This window comes from Microcaecilia unicolor, unplaced genomic scaffold (assembly GCF_901765095.1).
Source record: "Microcaecilia unicolor unplaced genomic scaffold, aMicUni1.1, whole genome shotgun sequence".
In the NCBI taxonomy this organism is placed as follows: Eukaryota; Metazoa; Chordata; class Amphibia; order Gymnophiona; family Siphonopidae; genus Microcaecilia; species Microcaecilia unicolor.
Genome location: NW_021963139.1, coordinates 100,791 through 124,776, shown reverse-complemented (window position 1 = coordinate 124,776; position 23,986 = coordinate 100,791). Strand labels below are relative to the sequence as shown.

General features: G+C 41.4%; 1 protein-coding gene across 1 annotated transcript in view; it reads right to left on the bottom strand.

Annotated features, from left to right (window-relative positions):
- The window catches only part of LOC115458998 (anaphase-promoting complex subunit 1-like), a gene marked incomplete at its 3' end in the record, with an annotated part of 157,761 nt that overhangs the window by 52,373 nt on the left and 81,402 nt on the right, over window positions 1–23,986 (bottom strand). Inside the window, 6 exon segments of the mRNA XM_030188858.1 lie at window positions 2,033–2,047; window positions 2,050–2,110; window positions 4,545–4,693; window positions 7,344–7,435; window positions 12,498–12,763; window positions 20,261–20,335. Coding sequence (XP_030044718.1) covers window positions 2,033–2,047; window positions 2,050–2,110; window positions 4,545–4,693; window positions 7,344–7,435; window positions 12,498–12,763; window positions 20,261–20,335 — 658 coding nt within the window.

Here is a 23,986-nt window from a genome sequence, read left to right as displayed (position 1 = left end):
AAACATAGAAGAAAGACAGCCCCTGCTCAAAGAGCTTACAATCTAATAAGAGCTTACAGGGTCTTGGCAGGGGTGGGCTACTACAAGACCAGAATTTTCTCCATTCAGTCCCTGCCAAAACCACCCACCATGCTGGCAATCCGAGCCCTCCTTGGTTTAGTGATCACCCTGAAAACCCTTTCTCCCACCGCTCCAAGCAGGGGCATTTTCAGGGTGGGGGCCACATCTGCATAAGATCCTCCTGTGAATTTTGTAAGTTCCTACTGGCCTAATAGATTTGCGGGCAACAGATCACCTTGAAAAGTGGTTTCTGAAGTTTCAAAAGGGAAAGGATGTGATCACCCTGGAAGCAGGGTGTTATATAAATTAAGTACGTGAAATGTACTACATCTGGTTCCATGTCAGTTGGCAAAGGTATTGTGCTGTGTGATGCTATGTACTGAGAGGGAGCTCTCCAACGTGCTTTGCCATGAGAGCGTTGCACGAGAGGGATCATGATCTTTTTGTCCCTTCCCTAGCACCATAGCAGTAATGCAGCGCGTCCTGAGCAGCGGGGGTGGAGCCAGAGAAACACGGGAGGGAGAGGGGGAAAATGGCAGCAGAACTGCTGTGGTGGTGTCGGGGGTTTTGTCAGCCGGCCCAGAGCGATTGAGGGTGAGCACAGCACCCACTGGGCCTCAGTCGGGTAGCACATTGCGTGGAGCTACAGATAGGGGAGACCGCATAAACCAGGATGGCATTCGCCCTACAGCTCCCGTCGCCCTTCCATTTGGAAGAAAGCATAAGAATATTTTGCTTTTTTTGCGGCGTGATCGAGTTGGGATGAGAATAATCACAATAAAGTTATAGCAATTGTTGGAGCCCCAGGTTCATATTAAATTCACGAGAACGAAGTGAATCGTCCTTGGTACCTGATACAGCTGATGATGTCTTTCAACCAGGGCAGGTCCAAGATTCTTGGACCCTCCCTTTTGGGCATTGTGGAGCCTGTTTTTTCAACCAGGGCATGAAGCTTAACCGGCACAAGGTCACCTTTCTCAGCAGGAGCCAGGGATTCCCGATTGATTAAAAAGCTTGCAGAGAGATGGAACATTAAAGGCTTAAAGAAGAGCTGGGCGGTGATAAAGAGCCGAGCGCTGTGCGTAGGAAGGCGCCGACGCGGAACGGTTTATTTATTTTTTTAATTTTTAAATACAACTGGACCAGACGGCGCGGCACCCTTGAAGGCAGGCGCCCCCCTGCGGTGCTTACCCCGCTTACCGGGTTGGCACGGCCCTGCTTGGAACAACTGTGCTGAGTGTCCCACATTCTTAAGGGTGTCTCTTATTAAAAATAAAACTGAAACAGGAGTAAGACCACTGCAGAAGAGAACAGATAAGAGTAACGCCACATCTGTTCTGTTTCTCTCAGGTGTTTTTTTGTTTGTTTGTTTGTTTGGGGGGGGGTTGTTTTTTGTTTTGTTTTTAAAGACAAACTTAAGAATGTGGTACACATGTTCTTAAGCGATGACAATTTGAGGAAGTGGTGGTACACCAGGCTAAGGGAAGTCAGAAGACAGAAGGAATCGCTATATTGATTAGGAGATGTTTTGACTTTGGATTCCAGCATGTGTTTAAAGATCCAGGGGAAGGGAGAAGATGTTTGGTTATACAGGGGAACTACCAGGGGAGGGATATGACTTTCATTAATTTGTATGCACCCAATTTAGGTCAATCTGATTTTTTCTATTCTCTTAAGCAGGACCTTCAAGAATTTGTACGGGAGGAAGTGGTGGTGGGAGGACTGGATCATTCTAAAACTGGGGGGGGAGGGGAAGAGGTCAGTAAATGTCATCAGATGGGCATTATTACAGCAAACAAGCTCATAAATATGACAGTGCCTCCACCCTAAATTTCATCAATATGATAAGGTAGTCATCAAGAAAGTAGACCACTGTCTAAAAGTTAAGCAACAAGAATTTGAAGACTGCCACACTGTTTAAATTGGTATTCTTAAGAAATATTTCTATACTATGAAGAGAAATAAAACTCACCTGCTGTTATTTTGACAAGTACTTTGATGCCTCACTAGACACAGCTTTGTCATCACCAAGGATGTACAATGCAAAGCTCTGCAAGAAAAAGAAAGCCAACAGTTCATAACCATGTGCTGAAGTTGACATTCAGTGCTTCCCATAAACCACAACTATCTGCTGTATTTACAAGAACTCAAACATTCTGTCTCCTCTCGGGAAAAGAAAAGGTGACTTACTATGAAGGGCTAAAGAAAACAAATGAAGCATCGCATTCCTTAAGTATTTCAGTCACACAGCATCACAGCATTATATACTACTGTACAACAAATTGGTTGGTTAACTTTTTTCAGTTACATACAGTTCTTCCCTAACTTTTCTTCCTGAATTTCATTTATTTTAACAATGTAAACTCACACTTATCATTGAGACATTTTGTTTACCTGAAATAGGTGTAATCAATGTCATTCCTCAAGGGTCACAAATATTCAGGACCAGAACCAAATTAATACACGTTTATTACCCTGAAAGCTAGGCCAATATTTGTGAAGGGTACATCTATAAACTTGGTCCTAGAATTTATACGCCCATTGCGTGTGAAAATATTTAGAATACTAGCATGTACATGCATGTATGCGGGTATGCTGCCTAAGTTTAATACAGCTATTCTGTAAATACATGACTATCTTGCAAGTGCATTATGTGCAAGAGGGGTGTGCACATGCAGGACATAGCTGGGGCTCCTACATTATGCTGTAAGCTACATGCGGAAGTTATGCGCATCCCTGCCTTATTTAGGTGCCTGTCCTTATGCTAGTTCTATGACTGGTTTAAGTTCAAGCACTTATCGTGCTGCAGTGGCATGCACTCAAAGAGCAGGTCATGTTCTTTGGGGCGAAGTCCGGGGGCGAACTTCAGCGCTGATTTTTTTTGTCTCTTTTTGTCTTCTCAGATCCAATGCCTCCTCTTCCTCTCAACAGCACCAATGGCCAGTTGATTCCTGTTTTCTTAGGCAGAAGACTGACGCACTGCCAACTGGTTTAATTTAAGTCCACCTTCACTTACTCAGCTCATCATCCTAGGTGGTTACCTTTTTCTGTGGATTTGTTAAACTGCTGCTCCTTGTGCTCCAAATCGGCCCTTTTTCACAACCTCATCACTAACTTTAGATTTGATATACTGTGTCTTACAGAAACATGGCTAAGGGATGGAGATGAGGCCTATCTTTTTCAAGGTCTTCTAGCAGGGTACAGGTGAACTTCATACTACTAGGAAATCAGAAAAAGGGGCAAACAGTTATTACTCAGGGAACAAAAATGGATATATCGCCTAAATACATTGCAACCTATGGGACTTCTATTGATTTCCTGTTGTACCTTTAATTGAGCTACCTTTGATACTGATTCTCTCTCACAGTTCCATGTCTTTGAACAGATCTGACTTACCGTAGTTGGAAGCTGGCATTCTTTTTAAATAGAACCACCATTTTGGCACTAATATTGGTTATTTATGCAAGAGCTCATCAGCAATCAGGTACTTCCTTGTCTGAATATAGTTTTAAATGTTGCTTTACGTTCATTATAAATATATAGTTTTAAATGTTGCTTTACGTTCATTATAAATATATGTTTTCACAATAATTCTTTATGCTTGCCTAAGCTGTTAAGATTGTACTCTTATTTAATTCTCTGTAAGCCACATTGCGCCTGCATGTGTGGGAAAATGTGGGATATAAGTAACAAATAAATAAATAAATAAATAAATAAATACTTAATATTGACTGTTGGTTTACAATACTGAATCAGAGAGCGGAGATGGAATGATATTTGGAATCAACATTACTATTATTTGAATTTATATAGTAGAAAAGAGCTCACAGGTTCCTGACAAAGCACTTTTAGTAAAACGGGGAAGCTCTGCAGAACCATAATCCGAGAATGCTGTGAACAACGACCTGGAGAGTGCCATGTGTTACCAACAAACTAATAAGCTAAGTTGTTGCTCTTTTCTTGTTATGAATTGTGCTGCAGATCTCTCTCTTCACCTTTTCAATGAATGAATAGTCAATAATTAATATAACTTAAACCAAAAGATATTTTAGTTGAGAAAAACTAAAAAATTCTAAAAATACTACAATTAAATTAAGGGAGGTGGAGGTTTTTCTAGACTAATGATGGTATGTATCAGTGATCTTATAAATTGGTAGTTTACCTCATAAGCCTCTCCTGGCTGCTTAAATCTATTTGAATACCAACCCCAATGTATATTCAAACACACAGACTCATTATTAAAGTAAGAGAAAGCCAGGAATTTCCACATATTATTTCCTTATGAATCTGCACATCACTGAAAAATGTAAAGCAACATTTCTGTGAGAAAATTAGGCCAGGGCAGATACTTTTCACATTCTCTGTACTTAAACTCCACTGTTGTGTTTTTGGGGAAATCATTCATACAGACATCACCTTTTAGACCACCAAATGGGAACATATGAAGGAGAAGGTAAAAAGAGCGGTCAGTTCCCCATACATACCAGCACTGCTAGCTTGCTCCTTTCACAGACTCCTGATAGGTAAGGATAAGGTTGCATCTCCTCTCCTTTAAGACAGGAACTCAGCCACTGATAGATGCTTGGAGGGTCCTCAGTAAAACAAGAGGGATGATGCATAACTCCTATTTGGGCTTAAGACAGAGAAAAATCAAAACAAAAAAAGATGACCACTAACCATCCCAGCTGAATGTTGACCCATAAACTCTCCAGACCCTCTTTAGGTATGCAGTTTTAATATCTGAAGGAAATTCCTGACATGATCAGCCATCACAATTTTCTGCCCACTACATTTCTCAGCAGGGATTTGAGTGTCTCCTGTTTCTCCTTCTCACCCACCTTGTCTATCGCAGTCTTTCGCCATTGCACTGGAAGCTTCAGCTGTTAAAATCTCTCTATTGCTTGGCTGGATAACTTCTGGAGATTGTAGCCCATTCTCTATTTCTTCCCTGCTAGTGCTACTGTTGGTCTTATCTCTCTAGGAACATTAACTGACTTCCCTTCTCAGCTTGTTTCATCATTTCAAAATCTCTCTCTCCCAAACATTGTGATTTGAATAGACTATAAAGTTTTATGGAGAAGACACTATAAAGGCAATTCTATAACTGGGAGCGTACAGTTAAACACCACTTAAACGCCAAATGCACTACGTGCTATTCTATAAGATAGTGAGTGCTATGGCATGTAAGTGAAAGGTGGGCATACATATGGTTGTGGTACCAACTTACATGGGTAACTTATAAAATACGATAAGTTACTTCCACTGCATGGCGAACTTAGGTGCACCAACTTACGCCAGTCATAGACCTGATGTAAAGTGTCATGCCTAAATGTAGGCGCATCAAACTCAACATGCACTAGAATTCTATAACATTATCTCAACACCAAAATAGTGTTATAGAATTGGAGCTCAGCATTGAGGTCCCTAACTTGAGGCACCAAGTTACAGAATTGCCCTGTGTATATATGTATATATATATATATATATATATATATATACACACACACATATATACACACACACACACACAAACATATACACACACACACAAACATATACACACACACACACACACACACACACATACACATACACACACACACACACATACACATACCCACATATATATATATATATATATATATATATATATATATATATATATATATACCGTGTTTCCCCGAAAATAAGACACTGTCTTATATTAATTTTTGCCCCCCAAAATGCGCTAGGTCTTATTTTCAGGGGCTGTCTTATTTTTCGTGGAAACATCGGGGTTGGATCGGGGCTGGCCTACCCGCCCTCCGTTGCTCCCGGAACTAACCTTAAACGCCTCCTTTCACCTTCACAGCAAGCAGCAGTAGGGCAGGCCACTCCTTCCTTCCGTGTCCCGCCCTCGCCTGACGTAACGTCCGCGAGAGCGGGGTACGGAAGGAAGGAGAGGTCTGCCCTGCTGCTGCTTGCTGCGAAGGTGAAAGGAGGTGTTTAAGGTTAGTTCTGGGAGCGACGGAGGGTGGGTGGAGGGGGGGCCCGGTGACCTCAGGTGGGGGGGGGGGCGGCCTTGTCCGGCTCTCGGCGGCCCTGCTTTCAAACAAAAATTTGCTAGGTCTTACTTTCAGGGGAGGCCTTATATTTACCAATTGCAGCAAAACCTCTACTAGGTCTTATTTTTGGGGGATGTCTTACTTTCGGGGAAACAGGGTATATATATATATATATATATATATATATATATACACACACACACAATTCTGAATAAGACTGGTAGCATTTTAGAAATGATTGAGTAGTCACTTATGACAAAGGCCCTATGTATTGTTTTGCCTTCTGACTAGAGTATGCACTAGAAAGCTATCTGGAACCAATGAGCCTAAGAGTTTAAAACTCAGCTTTCTATGATATTACTGGAGTATGAAACTGCCTGCATGGGGCTTTTTTTTCCTTGCACCATCACTGTGCAGTGCACTACTGCTCAGTACGGGACTGATATCCAGATGGACACAGCCTTAGAGATTTTTATTAAAATCTTACTTTGCTGTGAGACTGAGAAAAACAGTGCTGCTCAAGTCTCTGTACTATTATGAGGACTTCACTACTTTTTTTTTTCTAGTTTTGCTCTAGTGCTTCTCTGTTCTCTGACTGAATGCAGAACAGAAAATTGAGTTCTATGCTGCTTTGTTTTGCTTTCCAAGTCAGGTGCTGTGCTGACATCATCAGCCATGGGACTTGTAGAAAAGGTGGTAGAGATAGCCTTGTTTGGCTGTTTATCAAAAAGATTCCACATGTGAAGCGCTTTATGCTTCTTACTTCACCTCTTTCCAGAGAAGCCTTGGTTTGTGTAATCTCCCCTATCCCCATGGCTTACTGTGGAAAACACAGTGAATGAATGAGGATTTGGCTCAAGCCAGCCCTTCATCCATCTGGTTCGTTTAAAACAAGGGTTCTCAACCCAATCCTCAGGACACATCTAGCCAGTCAGGTTTTCAGGATACTCACAATGAATATGCATGAGATAAATTTACATATAATGGAGGTAGGGCATGCAAATCTCTCTCTTGCATATTCATTGAAACCTGACTGGCTGAGTGTGTCCCGTGGTCTGGGTTGAGAATTCCTGGTTTTAAAGGTATACAAACTGAAAATGTCCCCATTTATTGTAGTTTACTTTTTCTCCAAAAAATGTGCATCCCTATTAGGAACAGCACACAAAGGGTAAAGGACATGTGCTTTTATACAGAGCACCTCAATTTAAACGTCTTCCAACATCACACAGAGAAACTCACCTGGATCAATTACGCATGTTTGCATAGATCTCTTCACAAGCCTTGGATAATCTCTGAAATAAAAATCTGTATACTGCTTCAAGTTCAGGTCTCTGTAAGGAAGAAGACATTTTAGAAAAAAAAATAAGATAGAACCAACCAGAGCATAAAATACTACAGTCCACAAAATGTTCATGAAAGTTTTAACTTTCACAGATTTTTTCCCCACCAACTCTATGTCTATATCTATTACTTTAGAACCAAGAAAATGACCCCCTTACCTCTTCCTCTTTGAAGCCACAACCCTTATATTACAAACGTGTACACTAGCCAAGTTCAAGAGCCGAGGAGTGGGACCGGAACCAGGCTCTTGAGATTACTCATGGGACACTGTTGTTCTTTTCCACCTCGGTGGTTTTGCTGCACTAGCCAAGTTCAGCCATTACCACACCAATCCTGCATTCCAAATGGTTCTTAATCCAACATATACATCTCTTCTAGTTTCTTTCAACCAAGCGTTGAATAGAATGGAAGTGTGGTGGATTTTGAGCAATTTTCAGAGGACTGTATTCATGAAGAGCTAGCTAAACAAAAATGAACAAAAGCAATGGGCCTGGATGCAATACACCCAAGAGTACTGAAGGAACTTGTTGCCCTTTTCAATGCTTTTCTAGAGTCAGGAGTGGTTCCAGAGGAATGGAGAAGGGCATATGTGGTCCTTCTCTACAAAAGTGGAAGTAAGGAGGAGGCTGGGAACTACAGACCGGTTAGTCTGACCTCTGTGGTAAGTAAACTAATGGAAATGCTTCTAAAACATTTCTAGAATCCAATGGATTGCAGGACCTGAGATAGCATATTTTTACTAGTGGCAAGTCTGATTAACTTCCTTGACTGCGTTACCAGAGAGCTGGATCGAGGGAGAGTATTAAACTTAGATTTTAGCAAAGCCTTTGACACAGTTCCACATAGACAACCGAGTGAAAGGTCATGGATTTGATATACTGGTTTTCTATGGTACAACCAAAGTGATTTTAAATATATTATATGCAGGTCTCACAATCTAAGTTGTTGTACCTGGGGCAAAGAAAGGTTAAGTGACTTGCTCAGGGTCACATGGAATTACAGTGGGAATCAAAGCCAGTTCCCCCGGTTCTCAGGCCACTGCACTAACCATTAGGTTACTCCTCCATAATGAGTAACCTCGCTATGAATCCTAAAGTGAATGACTGGGTTAGAAGCTGGTTGAGTGGAAGCAGACATAGGGTAGTTGTAAATGGAGCTCATTCTGAGGAAAGGGATGTTACAAGAGGTGCACCACAAAGATCAGTTCTTGGGCCAGTTCATTTTAACATTTTTTGTACTGCAGAAAGGCAGATGACACCAAAATCTGCAGTTGGGTAAACATCCCTGATGGTGTGGATAACATGAGGAAGGATCTAGCAAAGCTTGAAGGTGGTCCAGAATTTGGCAGCTAAGATTTAAAGCTAAAAAATGCAAGGTCATGCATTTGGGCTACAAAAAAACCAAGACATCAGTACAGTATAGGAGGTAAAGTACTTCTGTGCACAAAGGAGGCGCGGGACTTGGGGGTGACAGTATAATCTTAAGGTGGCCAAACAGATAGAGACGGTAACAGCAAAAGCCAGAAGGATGCTTACGTGCACAGGGAGAGGAATAGCAGAACAGGGAAAAAGAGGTGATAATACCTCTGGTGAGACCTTATTTAGACTATTGTGTATTATCCTGGAGACCTCACCTTCTAAAATATATACAAATAGGATAGAGTCAGTCCACAGGATGGCTACTAAAATGGTCAGTGGTCTTAGTCATAAAGCATATGGGGCACACAAAGATCTCAATTTGCGTACTTTGGAAGAAAGGCGGGAGAGAGGAGATACAATAGAGATGTTTACATGCATCCATAGTATAAATACACAGGAGTCTCAATCGAAAGGAAGCTCTGGAATGAGGGGGCACAGGCATGGGTGGTGAATTCATGGTATGGCCCACCAGTGGAGGTGGTGGAGACAAATACTGTATCTGAATTCAAGAAAGCTTGGGACAAGTACACAGGATCTATAAGGGAGCAAAAGGGATAGTAGATCATATTGATCATATAATCTTTATTTGCCTTCATTTTCTCTGTTTTGAAGGTACTAATTAGCATATGTCCTTAACTTCGTTGTAGGCACTGAAGTATTTTTACCCAGCATTAATAAATACAAGAAATATAGCTGGTGATATGAAACACCTAAATGTCTACAACTAAGATTGGGAAATAATGTTCATCAACACAAGCAACACTTATTTGGATGAAATGAGAGAGACATACATGTTGTATTAAGAACCGTAGAGGAAGAAAACAAAATCAAAGCTGGGCAGTGCTGGCCTGCTGACTCAATGGCAGTGTTATGCACTGCAATTCAGAAGACGCAAGTTTGAATCCCAGCATTCTGAATGCTGCTTCCCAAGATGCTGCAGAAGCAACATTCACAGCACTAGGGGTTCCCAGTCACCTACTCAACAATGCTACCAAGTGACTAGATATGCAGTAAAAGGCTGCTTCTTTGCTGTTCCGTACCTTCACTCTATTAGTCATCTCTTGGTCTTTTCTGCATTGTACACACTAATTTATGATATTATAATCTCATAGATTAATGCAATGCTGTCTACAAAGGAATTAAGTCTATAACCTAAAAAGACTCCAATATGTCCAGAATACTCCTATAAAACCTCTCCATTGTGCATGAACTTTTGATCGTGTTATACCCTACAAGTCCAGCAACATTAATTTCTAATTACTATAGATTGAGAATTAAACTTCCTGTTACTGTCCTACAAGGTTTTTTATGCTGGATTCCCCTCCCACTAGGCACAATACTTGCGCCATAAAGTTAGGTGCATCTGTTGCACTCTCAGGATGAGAAATCTTCTCATAATTCTCGCTCCAGGTTGAGCATGATTAGGCATCACTAGGCATGCAGCTTTTCATTTTCTTGCCTCCAAGCTAAAGAATTTGTTTTCTTCTAAGACTAGAAACTTATTATAAAAATATTAGAAATTTACCCTGAAAATGCACCATCACCAATTAGGGATTAGGGTTTAAGCCATTAGCAGCAAGCTGGTCATTGCTGTTAGGGACTGGCAGTTTGTGATTTTCTGAGGCCTGTTTTCTCCCCTCCCTATTGTATGTGTGTGTGTAGTGTTATGGTACTTTTATCGTTATATCTTCACATTCCATTTAATTTTATTGTAAATCACTTTGCTGTTAGCTAAAAAAGGTGTATACCAAATACCAAATTAATAACTAAGAACGTACATAATCGTACTATAGTCCCAGCCTCCTTTCCTTCCCCCCCCCCCCCCACCCCCCCACTAAAGAATGTCATTGGATTGACTAGGACAAGTAAATTGAAAATGGACACAGAATATAATGAAACCCCCAAGCAGTTTCAGCTGAAGTTTCATGGCATCATAAGCTAACAGAGGCTGTGGCTCCAACAAAACTGAAAGCCATAAGGAACAGAAGGTTAACTGCAGGACCAAGTCACCATCCCCTCAGAAGAAAAAAAAAGCCAGTTTGGATAAGGAGTAATATTTTGCAGGATGTCTAACTTCTATGACCTTTATAGCCTTAAAAAAAAAAAAAAAAACTTATAGCAGCAGCTTCAGAGAGCATTTTCCATCTCACAGATAGGCTGCAGAGAATACCTTCTCCTGCTTTAGACTTAGCCTGGCCTCAGAATGACATCCTATAGTATATCTCCTATCAAACTGAGCTCTCTTTTTCATCAAGCACTGCCATTTCCTCCCCTCACCCTCCCCACTGACAGTTTGAACTTCGTGGGTGTGGCTTGGATCTCTTTCAGGGAGAGAAAACTAACAACTTATAGCAGCAGCTTCAGAGAGCATTTTCCATCTCACAGATAGGCTGCAGAGAATACCTTCTCCTGCTTTAGACTTAATCCCACCCACCCTACCCCTCTACCCACCCACCCCTAGAGTGACATGTCTTATATAACCTCCCTATCAACCCACTCATTACTTTACCTCACCCATTTCTATTCTTCTATCACCTTCTCCCACTACTCCAACCAGAGTTACACCTAATCACACTGACCACCCTTCAACATCTTCAGTCCTTCTGTGACTGTTCTCTTGTGCTTGACTGCTTAAATATTTTAAATTTAAATGCTTTACTTTTTGTCTATTAGATTGTAAGCTCTTTGAGCAGGGACTGTCTTTCTTCTGTGTTTGTACAGCGCTGCGTACACTTTGTAGCGCTCTAGAAATGTTGAATAGTAGTAGTAGTAGTATATATATATATATATATATATATATATATATATATATATATATATATATATATATATATATTGATACCAATAGCCCTGCAGACTGGATGGACCAATTAGTGTTGACCTTATGTTGGCTCAAAGGAAATGTGAGACTATAGCAGTAAGTGAAGGTGCCTAATCAGCCTACAGCTGAGATTGAGGAGCTCAGCACTGTAATAGAATTTAAATATGCTTAGGACAGAAAAAAGTGGTGGAATGGAATTGAGACTAGTCCTTTCAACTATATTCCATTTGTCTTCTCCTGGTTTTGTCCCATGAAAAAAGAAAAAACCTGAGAACTGAATTACTGAAGGATATTTACAGACAGTTATACTCTGTCATCACATTCCTTTCTTCTCTCCTTATGCTACTGCATTTCCAAAAGGAGTACAGCAGCTAAAACTCTAGTCTCCCAAAACAAAACTTTTTCTATTTAGGACTCATTTAAGTGCAAAGGAAAAAGAGCCAGTCAAAACCCAATTTATACCATACTATTTTGTCACAAGAGCTTCACTTTATAAATGTGAAAAAAACTAAATCAACTCTATTTAAATCAAAAAGTCAAAATTGACCATTTGCTTTACATTTAGAAATAGAAGCATAGAGCATCCTTATGGCCCTGAGTTTCTCTGTGCATTTTATGATCTGACAAATCTTATGGATCCGGTTTTGAGAACTAATCTATCAAAGTCAATAATTTTGCCTAAGGCCACCCATCTTTGAAGAACCTTATTTTAAATTGTAGCTTTTGCTTAAGAAACAGAAAAAAAAACTTGAGGGCTCCAACCTAGAGAATACAGTCTTCAATGTTTCATGGACAACAGAAGATAAGGATTACCTTGCCAGCTGAATCAGAACAACAACAAGGGAACGTGTCCCTTCTCTCATGAGGCTGTTCAGTTTGAGGTCTTCATAGACAAGATGAAGAACAAAAAAAAGAGCAGGAATATGGTTGAACAAGAGGGTGGTAGAATCCAAACTGAGGCTATATGGAAACCCTCCTCTAGAACAAGGAACTTCCAAAGGGTCCAGGTGCAGAACACTTGCCAGAAGGTGAGATTCTACGTTTCGATGGTAATCTGAATTCAACAGGTATTCCCAGTCCTAAACAGATACAAGTAAGGAATTATTTAGTTAACTGCCCTATGAAAAACAGCAGCAAAACAATGCTTATGTTGTAATGCTACTTCTATCTCATTCCTAAAAAAACAGAGAGAGAAAAAGCAGAACTAGGCCATTTCCCCAATAAACAGCATTGAAAAAAATCTGGTTCAGGTGTCATCTCAGTAACAGCAACATAAACACTTTCCAGTATCAGCCATATTGTGAAATAATACAGAAACCCTCAAAAGTCATTCAGGACCCAAACAAGGAACCTACCTAGAAATGGCAATACAGTTAAGTTCCATTCTCTTAAGCTTCCATGGCTGGCATTATAATTGTTGCGGTTGTCCAGGAATTATCATATCGAAGCAAGTGGAACCAATGTTTCCGCCATCATGATGTGGCTTTCTTCAGGGTGTAAAAGTATAAAATCATAGACAACCGCAATAGCAGCACAGTAAATACTGCAATTGGCAATGGATCATTAGTACATCTTTTGGGAAAACCAGCAGGCCAGATTACTACATAAAACTCCATGCTAACAGAATACCTGGACACACACACAAAAAAGATAGACCCTTAACAAGTAAAGAAAAAGTTAACATAAACTAAATACATAGACAAAAATTAAACTAAAACCTCCAAGAAACTCAACTCCATAGAAAAACATTTCCTCCTGTACTGTGCAAAATATAAAGATAACAGATGTAAATACCCATATCTGACATATTCCAGTCACTAAACAGAATACATAATTTATTTTCCTATCTTTTATTTATTTTTTAATTTTATTTTTGTTACATTTGTACCCCGCGCTTTCCCACTCATGGCAGGCTCAATGCGGCTTACATGGGGCAATGAAGGGTTAAGTGACTTGCCCAGAGTCACAAGGAGCTGTCTGTGCCTGAAAATCGAACTCAGTGGGAATCGAACTCAGTTCCTCAGTTCCCCAGGACCAAAGTCCTTGTCAATTTTAGTCTTTCATATTCTGTTTCTCACAGTTTCTGGTTTCTGCTTTCCTGTTTTTTTCTTAACTGTCAGAGAACCACAAGAGTGGAGGTGATAAAGCAGCAGGGTGACACAAATGATGATGCAAAATGTCTTTATTATACAAACCACAGGACTGGATAAAAGTCCACAGTTCTAGACAGAGAATTGACTCAACACAGGACATGTTTCGGAATTCGGCTTTCCAGCTTCCTGAGTCTTTCATTCAAAACACAGGAAGCTGATTCAGCTGTTTGCTTGCAAGCTGGTTTCTGTATTGGTATTTTTGCCTAATGTTTTTACTGGTTCAGTTCTTTGATTTTTCTGTTATGATCCACCAGTAGGACTTCTGAGGAAAGCTGGAAAGCCAAAATATAGCCTGTGTTGAGTGGAGGAGTGGCCTAGTGGTTAGGGTGGTGGACTTTGGTCCTGGGGAACTGAGTTCGATTCCCACTTCAGGCACAGGCAGCTCCTTGTGACTCTGGGCAAGTCACTTAACCCTCCATTGCCCCATGTAAGCCGCATTGAGCCTGCCATGAGTGGGAAAACGCGGGGTACAAATGTAACAAAAAAAAAAAGTCTGGATTTGTCTAGAACTGTGGACTTTTGTCCAGTTCTGTTTAGGACTCTGCTTTGTATAATAAAGATATTCTGCATCATCACTTGTGTCCTCCTGCTGCTTTATCACTTTCACCCTTGTGGTTCTCTGCTGCTTGTGGAAGTGTTGGTCTCTTTTTTTTGTTTGTGGTTTTTCTTCTCTCTCCCCAGGGTCTTTATTTGCTTATTTCTTTTCTCTCTTTCTTCACTCCCTCCCATAAGAACATAAGAATTACTATTTTAATTTTCAAAGAGATTTTATTGAGTTTTTAACTGTTCAAGAAATATTGAAAAGAAACAAAGAATTACTATACTGGGGCAGACCAAAAGGTCCATCTAGCCCAGCATCCTGTTCCAAAAAGTGGCCAATTCAGGTCACAAGTAATTGGCAGGATCTCAAAAAGTAGCAAGATTTCATGCTAATTAACTCCGGCATAAGAAGCAGCTGTCTCCAGGTCTGCCTTAATAATGGTTTATGAACTGAATTTGTGCAAACCTGTTTTAAAGCCAGCTACACTAAGGGGTCCTTTTACTAAGGTGCACCAATGGATTTAGCACACGCTAAATGGTAAGATGATAGGAATATAAAGGGCGTCTTAGCATTTAGTGCACACTAATTGTTAGCGCGTGCTAAATCCATTACAGTGTCTTAGAAAAAGGGCCCCTAAACGATTTTACCACATCCTCTGGCAAAGAGTTTCATAGCTTAAAAATGTGTTGAGTGAAGAACTGCTCTTTGCTTTAAATGTACTACTTGGTAACTTCATGGCATGCCAACTGGTCTTTGTACTATTTGGGGAGGAAAAAAAATTGATACAACTTTACCCATTCCACTCCACACAGAATTTCATATATCTCCCCCTCAGCCTTCTCTTTTCCAAACTCCCCAACCCCAGCCTTTCCTAATATGCGAGTCATTTCACTCCCTTAATCATTTTGGTCACCTTTCTTTGTATCTTTTCTAATTCCACTATATCTTTTTTTTTTGTTGAGATGCAACAGCCAAAACCGTAGTCAAAATCAAGGAGTTAGTGCACCATGGACCAATAACAAGGCATTATGATATTTGTTTGATACTCTATTCCTTTCCTAATAATTCCTAACACTGATTGCTTTTTTGGCTGCTGCCATATGCTAAGCAGAAAATTCAACAATGACACCTAGATTCTTTACCTGGATGGCGATTCCTAATGTGGAAACTTAGCATCATGTAATTTCAATTGGGGCTATTCTTCCCTACCTTCATCACTTTGCAGTTGTCCACATAAAACATCATCTGCTAGGTGGGCGTTTACAGACAGATGATCAAACCCCGCGCTGTTCCAAACAGCGCTCCAAAAATAGCGCTGGAACAGCACAGGGCGTTATTAGACCTATGATCAGAGATAATTGCATGCAAATTTAAGCACGCAATTATCTCTGATCATGGTGTAGAAGTGCGGGAGAATTGTGCCTGAGCATGCGCTCAGCACAATCCTCCCGCACTTGTTTGACAGGTCTGGGCTGTCAAAAGCCCAAACCTGTCAAACACAGGGGCTGAAGGTCCATGGGACCACGAGGCCCCAACTACCCCTGCCCCGAGCAACGGGGGCTGGAGGTCCGGCGGACCTCCAGTCCCCCCGATTCCCCCCCCCCAGGTTCAGGGAGGGCTGGAGATCCAGTGGGTCTCTAGCTCCCCCTAACTCCCCCAGCAAAGGGTCCCTGGTGGCCTAGTGGGCGACCAACACCCCCCCCCCCCCCCGCAGGTTCAGGGAGGGCTGCCCCTCTAACTCTCCCAGCAAAGGGTCCCTGGTGGCCAAGTAGGTGGCCAACCAAAATGGGGACTGGACCACCAGGGACCCTTTGTTGGGGGAGTTAGGGGGGGCTGGAGACCCACTGGATCTCCAGCCCTCTCTGAACTTGGGGGGGGGGGAATCGTTGGGGGGGACCCGAGGTCCAGCCCCCTTGTCGCTGGGGGGGGGGGTTGGTCGCCCACTAGGCCACCAGGAACCTTTTGCTGGGGGAGTTAGGGGGGGCTGGACACCCAACGGATCTCCAGCCCTCCCTGAACCTGGGGGGGGGGTCATCCGGGGGACCGGAGGTCCGCTGGACCTACAGCCCGCTGTCGCTGGCAGGTTTGCTGTTGGGGGGAATGGGGGCCTGTCAGCATGCAAATGCATGCTGGACAGGGCTCACCATTCCTCCCCAACGATCTGCAAACCCTAACGCCAGCTTGGAGCTGGCACAGGGTTTGCCGCAGCCAGCGACCCAATCTTTGGCACGCTGGCCACTGATCATTGGGGATGAATATGCTTAGCCCTGTTTAGCATGCATTTGCATGCTAGTTGCGTTCAGAGCCCTAGAGCGTATTGTTTCACAACCAAGTTCATTCATTCACAGTTGATACATTTCCAACACAAAGGCCCCTGAAGCAGGCATCTGGCCGAAACATGGTGCCTTGTCGGGCACTATCAATAAAAGTTTTTTCTTCCATAACTCAGTCGTCCTGTTCTTCCTGAAGGTTTCCTGCTGGTCTCAGTACTCCTCTGTTTTACTCCTCTACACATAGTGAATCACAGTCCTCCGTTCCTGTGGTTCCCGTAACATTCAAAAATTTGCCATCTTAGGTTGTTGCTGAATGATACAGACACCCCAGGATGTAGCACTGCCACACAGCCACCAGACTAGCAAAGGTGGGTGTTACGTATATGCTCCATTTTTACACTCTATATTATAGCACAGACCCTTTTAAACAAAATTTTGGTATCCAATAGCAAAACATGTATATGAAAGAACATTTGCATAATTAGAGTAAGGCAAGCTGAAAGTTGCCCTAGTACCTTGAAGTTCCATCACCAGCTTGCTGTTGACTTAACTCTAGGGGGATCATTGACTGGATGAATCAGTGACCTCTTGCCAACAGATGTGAGAAGGCTCTACTAGGCTGGCAGGTTCCTTTGTTCCACTCTATGCCTGCCACTTCCTCCTAGAGGTCATCTTCTTTCTGTGGAGTTTGTATGTAAACCTAATCCTGGTTTGACCTCTTTGCCTAGTGCATTTGATTCCCCACTACTACTACTACTAATAATAATAATAATATTTATATAGCGCTACCAGCTGCACACAGCGCTGACCACTTCATTTCTGATTCCAGTTCTTGACCTCAGAAACCTTCTCAACCCAGAACCAAGCCCTTGTTGGGTTCTAGCTTTGCATCCAGTCCAAATCTTCTTGGTAAGTTCGCTGCCTTCTTCCAAAGTTTTCCTACAATCTGGTAGTTGACCCAGGCTCTGGGTTTTAGGCTCAACCCAAAAGGAATGCAGCTACTACAAGTGGAAGATTCCACCTGATTTTCCCCGGACCCAGGGTGCCCCTGTTCAGCATAGAGCTAATCTAAGTATCTCACGCACACAAACTGATCCTGGGAGCTCCATATGTTCAAGTTCTGCAAGATTTGCAGCCCAGAAATCGAATCATTTTCTATAAGAGTGCACACTGATTAACTAGCTAATCAGCTTTGTCAATTGGATTTTAACTAGTAATTATCAGCACTAATTGGCATTAAAATAAACGCACATAACTCGCTAAATGTATTCTGTAATGTGATGTGCTTAAATACTAAGTTGCTTAGTTGAAAAGGGGGTGTAGCCATGGGTGGAGCGTGGGTGTTTCTAAAATCAATGCGCTGTATTGTAGAATACTAATTTAGGGGTCAGGATTTACAGAAAGTAAAACATGGCATAAACGGCCTTGACTAAATTTGGTTGCATAGAAAGGCGCTCGGCGTATTCTATATGCCAAGTGAAAATTTAAGACTATTCTATAAAATATAGGCGTGCTTTAGAGAATATGCCTAAACGTACCTATTTTCCGCATGGAATTTTCAGGTGCCATATATATAATCTAGCTCATAATGCTTGCAGTCCATATTTGGTTTGTTTGTGATTCTGTTTTTACGTAATTTTGTTCTTTTTGTTTTAAACTTTGTCCTAACATAATCTGAACCCTGTTTTGAGTCATTTGCTTTAAATTTATGTATGTGTTAACTGTTACCTGCCTAGAGATTTCAATTGTGTAGAATGTTTTGAATATATATATACAGTGGGGGAAATAAGTATTTGATCCCTTGCTGATTTTGTAAGTTTGCCCACTGACAAAGACATGAGCAGCCCATAATTGAAGGGTAGGTTATTGGTAACAGTGAGAGATAGCACATCACAAATTAAATCCGGAAAATCACATTGTGGAAAGTATATGAATTTATTTGCATTCTGCAGAGGGAAATAAGTATTTGATCCCCCACCAACCAGTAAGAGATCTGGCCCCTACAGACCAGGTAGATGCTCCAAATCAACTCGTTACCTGCATGACAGACAGCTGTCGGCAATGGTCACCTGTATGAAAGACACCTGTCCACAGACTCAGTGAATCAGTCAGACTCTAACCTCTACAAAATGGCCAAGAGCAAGGAGCTGTCTAAGGATGTCAGGGACAAGATCATACACCTGCACAAGGCTGGAATGGGCTACAAAACCATCAGTAAGACGCTGGGCGAGAAGGAGACAACTGTTGGTGCCATAGTAAGAAAATGGAAGAAGTACAAAATGACTGTCAATCGACAAAGATCTGGGGCTCCACGCAAAATCTCACCTCGTGGGGTATCCTTGATCATGAGGAAGGTTAGAAATCAGCCTACAACTACAAGGGGGGAACTTGTCAATGATCTCAAGGCAGCTGGGACCACTGTCACCACGAAAACCATTGGTAACACATTACGACATAATGGATTGCAATCCTGCAGTGCCCGCAAGGTCCCCCTGCTCCGGAAGGCACATGTGACGGCCCGTCTGAAGTTTGCCAGTGAACACCTGGATGATGCCGAGAGTGATTGGGAGAAGGTGCTGTGGTCAGATGAGACAAAAATTGAGCTCTTTGGCATGAACTCAACTCGCCGTGTTTGGAGGAAGAGAAATACTGCCTATGACCCAAAGAACACCGTCCCCACTGTCAAGCATGGAGGTGGAAATGTTATGTTTTGGGGGTGTTTCTCTGCTAAGGGCACAGGACTACTTCACCGCATCAATGGGAGAATGGATGGGGCCATGTACCGTACAATTCTGAGTGACAACCTCCTTCCCTCCGCCAGGGCCTTAAAAATGGGTCGTGGCTGGGTCTTCCAGCACGACAATGACCCAAAACATACAGCCAAGGCAACAAAGGAGTGGCTCAGGAAGAAGCACATTAGGGTCATGGAGTGGCCTAGCCAGTCACCAGACCTTAATCCCATTGAAAACTTATGGAGGGAGCTGAAGCTGCGAGTTGCCAAGCGACAGCCCAGAACTCTTAATGATTTAGAGATGATCTGCAAAGAGGAGTGGACCAAAATTCCTCCTGACATGTGTGCAAACCTCATCATCAACTACAGAAGACGTCTGACCGCTGTGCTTGCCAACAAGGGTTTTGCCACCAAGTATTAGGTCTTGTTTGCCAGAGGGATTAAATACTTATTTCCCTCTGCAGAATGCAAATAAATTCATATACTTTCCACAATGTGATTTTCCGGATTTAATTTGTGATGTGCTATCTCTCACTGTTACCAATAACCTACCCTTCAATTATGGGCTGCTCATGTCTTTGTCAGTGGGCAAACTTACAAAATCAGCAAGGGATCAAATACTTATTTCCCCCACTGTATATATATATACACACACACACACACCTATACATACACATATAAACAGGTAAATGTTTTTGATGCCATTCACCCAGATTCATTCTCACACCCTAACATGATTATTTCTCCCATCTATTGACTTTATTGTTTAATATAAATTTTGCTAGTGAAGCTAGATTGTCACTACTGCATGAATTCCAACATTTGTGCTTTTTTCTATAACTACTTTAAATAAAGAGAGATATTGTATTTGTGCTTACCTCATCAGATCCAGTCTCAGAAGGCCTGGCTTTTTTGGGAGCAATCACTGGAGAAAGAGATCCTTCAAAATCAAGCTGCAAGGAGAGCCCAATCAAGAAACAGTATCCCATTAATAAGTGCCACTTTTGGGCAGATTTATTGCAAATAAAGAAATGATCTTAAATAGCAGGGGTTTGCAGAGCCAAAATGTTTACTTTGCTTAGTCCTATATTATTTATGGGAATTTTCTTTCCCGTTTCAGGGGCAATGTTGTTAATAATGTGTAGTCTTCACAAAATAGTGCATAATAATTCTACCAAAAATTAAAAGAAAGGCACAGTGGTTGCCAAAGGACACACCTAAAAACCACAGCAGCTGAAAGGATGCAACAGTCTTTCCACAAAGACTACTGGAGGTAGGTGTATAAATAAATTCCTATAGGAAAACAGAACAGCAATCTATTAACTATCAACCAATGTTTCCGAGTGTCCCCTGAATCAGGGGTTCAATTGTGTAAATTTCAGTTGCATAAAATCAAGCATACAGAATAAGGTAAGAGCAAACCAATATGGCAAATAAGCTATGCACAGTATTAAGAAAAGCCCAAGTGGGCACCTGTGTAATACAGGCTTATTTAGGATAATTCTTTAAAATAAAAGATACTACCATCTTTACAATCTTTTTTACAAAAGCGTAAATAATGTCAACTATGATGGAGACTCACCTATTTTCTCTTAATATACACTCAGCATGGACCTTTTTTTTTTTTTTTTTTTGCTAGCTAACCACACACAAAGGGGGCAATTTATTATTATTTTTTTTTTTTTTTACTAAAGTTTTTATTACAGCATGTCACCAATAACAGACATTTTAAACATTTACCTACATAGCTTTCAAAGAACATTATGTTTATATATCAGTTTCCCATCCAGAGGGGACATTTATATGAAATTTATACCAAAAGAAAGAAGTGGAAAGCCAAGAGATATTATAAAGGGAAATTGTGGGGTAAAGCAAAGCAAAAACTAACCAACGAACCAAAAACAAAACAAAAATCACTAGAGCTAAACCACCCCACTAAAATTATACTTGGTCACAGGTTCTCTATGAGGAAAGGATCCCTTCTTCTTGCTTAGTGCCGCAGGGTGCATTGGTCTACTAAAGCCCACTTGAAACAGCAGCAAAAAAAAAAAAATATTTAAAAAACAAAAACCCACCAAACCAAAAAACCCACAGTTATCATTGCTAAATTAACTAAAAATGTAATCATATGTTATATAGTACAGAATGTATACTTTAGATAGCTAGACCCAGTGCTTCCTCTGACTCCTTACATCTTGGTCTCTACTAATTTGATGGAAAATGGATACGAGTTCCTGTTTAGATGGCATTTAACACCGATCGGCTTAACAAAGGGGTCATTTTACTAAGCTGTATTAGGCGCTAACGTGCACCTAATACAACTTTAGATGTTGCACCTTCTGGTCCTATAAGCTCCTCCCAGAGATCCATGTAACGGAAGCAATATGGCGGAAATGTCAAGAATAAACTTTTAAATAAGCATGAGATTACATTTTTGATGGACAGATGTTGAAAGAGAATTTTTTAAAATAAAAGCTTAACAATGAGTTATATGCTGCAGACTCATGTACTTTTGCTTAAATATTAAAATACACATTTATTTTTACTTTTACTTAAGTACTTTGACCTAGTACTTTGAACAACACTGGTGACAGACCCATTCTGAAATGCAAGCATGTTGGGAGAAGTGCATTTCCTTTATAACCAGGAACTTGTGAGTCATCTGTACAGTGGGATCAGAAGGATTGTTTGCTTCATTGCACACCATTGGGTATGGTTAAAAAGAACAGTACAATGTTGAATGCATGTATCGTAGTGGTTCAATGTGAGTTTGCTAGGGTGTGGAAGAGACTGGATTTACCAAGTTTAAGAGTGTTCCACTGTAGGTTGTAGAATATATATTTGTGACCCATATGTTGTGTAGGTGAGTAAAAATGGCTGTAGAAGACTAAGGCCTATGTGGAGGTAGTGAGGGGTTAAGAGTTGGGAAGAAAATAGGAATGGAGGTGTGGCCTAATTGTTAGGGCAGTGGGCCAAGAACCAGAGAAGCACGATTCAAATTCTACTGCAGCTCCTTGTGATCTTGGGCAAACTGGAAAATGCCCAAATTATTTTTCGACCGTGCATATCGGACACACGCCAAAAATGAAATTACTGCAAGAGCCACGGGCGGTAACTCCATTTTGGCGCATGATGGGCACTGGTAGATGCTTACGCGACTTAGTAAAAGGGCCTCTAAGAGAATGAAGGAACCAAAGTTAGTCTGCAAGCTTAACTTCTCACTGATGGTACACACCACTGAAAATATTAAATGGAAACACTAGCATATTGTGCAGACTTGGATTTAACAAAATCATAGTAGCCTACAAAACAGTTAAGAATTTAAGGGGCCCTTTTACTAAGTCATGTAAGTGTCTATGCGCACCAAAATGGAGTTAACGCACAGCTACCGTGGCTCTTGCAGTAATTTCATTTTTGGCACACGTCCGATACGTGCAGCTGAAAAATATTTTTTATTTTCTGCCACAAATATCGGACGCGTGCCAAGTGGCATTTGGCACATGTAGGTCATTACGCCCGGTTACCAGGTGAGACTTTACCACTAAGTCAATGGCTGGTGGTAAGGTCTCAGACACAAAACGAACGTGCAGCAATTTTCATTTTGCCACAAGTCCCTTTTCAGAAAAAATTTTATAAAAAGGCATTTTTTACAGGTGTGCTGAAAAATGATTCTGCACACGCCCAAACACGCGTCTACACTACCGCAGGTCATTTTTCAGCACGCCTTTGTAAAAGGGCCCCCAAAGAGACCCAGCTAAGCCATCATGTCAGATAACAGACTGTTCCCTCCACCCTTCTCTTGTCTTCCTATTTGAGAGTGTGTGGTTCCTCTGTTCGGTCAGTTTTTTTCTTTCCTGTCTTGAAAATGGTGTTCCTTTTTATCTATAAGGTTTTTAGTCTGTAAACAGCCTTGATCTGCACACCAGGAATAGTACAGTAAGCCCTGAATAAACAAACATTTTATACCTTGTTATTAAAAGATCCATTCTGTATAAGAAATTTTCTAATTGAACTCTGCCTGTTTGATTTATGTCATTCAGACGCCCATGCAAAAAGCATTACCGCGGCTTCAACCCGGTTTTATCACAGGTTTTACTGGCCAAGCAATGCTAAAATGGTTTTCAACAGGGGTGTTAGTTCATGCAGAAACAACTACTGCAGATCGCATTAAAAAGAATGTTAACTGCGGCCATTAGCTATTCTATGGCCATATGCATGGGAAACTTTTTGCCAGGTCTAAGGCAGCATAGAAGGGTTGGTTGGGAGGAGCAGGTGTCTAGTGGCAACCCCTTCTCTCACTCCAACCCGACTACCCTGCCCTGGATTGCTTTCTGCAGTGGCTCCTCTCTTGACCTGGTCCCCTCCCCCAGAAATATTAAAAATTTAAAAAATTTATTAAAAAAAAGAGCAAAAGTTACTCTGGTAGTCTACTGGGTCCCTTCCAACATAAACCTTAATTCCCCCGGTTAAAAAAGGCATGTTGCCTGGTGATCTTCATGGTCTAGTGGCCTCAAACATTCCAAACAAATTCCCTAGTAGTCTAGAAGCCCCCTATCTTCCCCTCCCCCTCAGTTACAAAAATATTCCCTAGTATAGTGGTATCC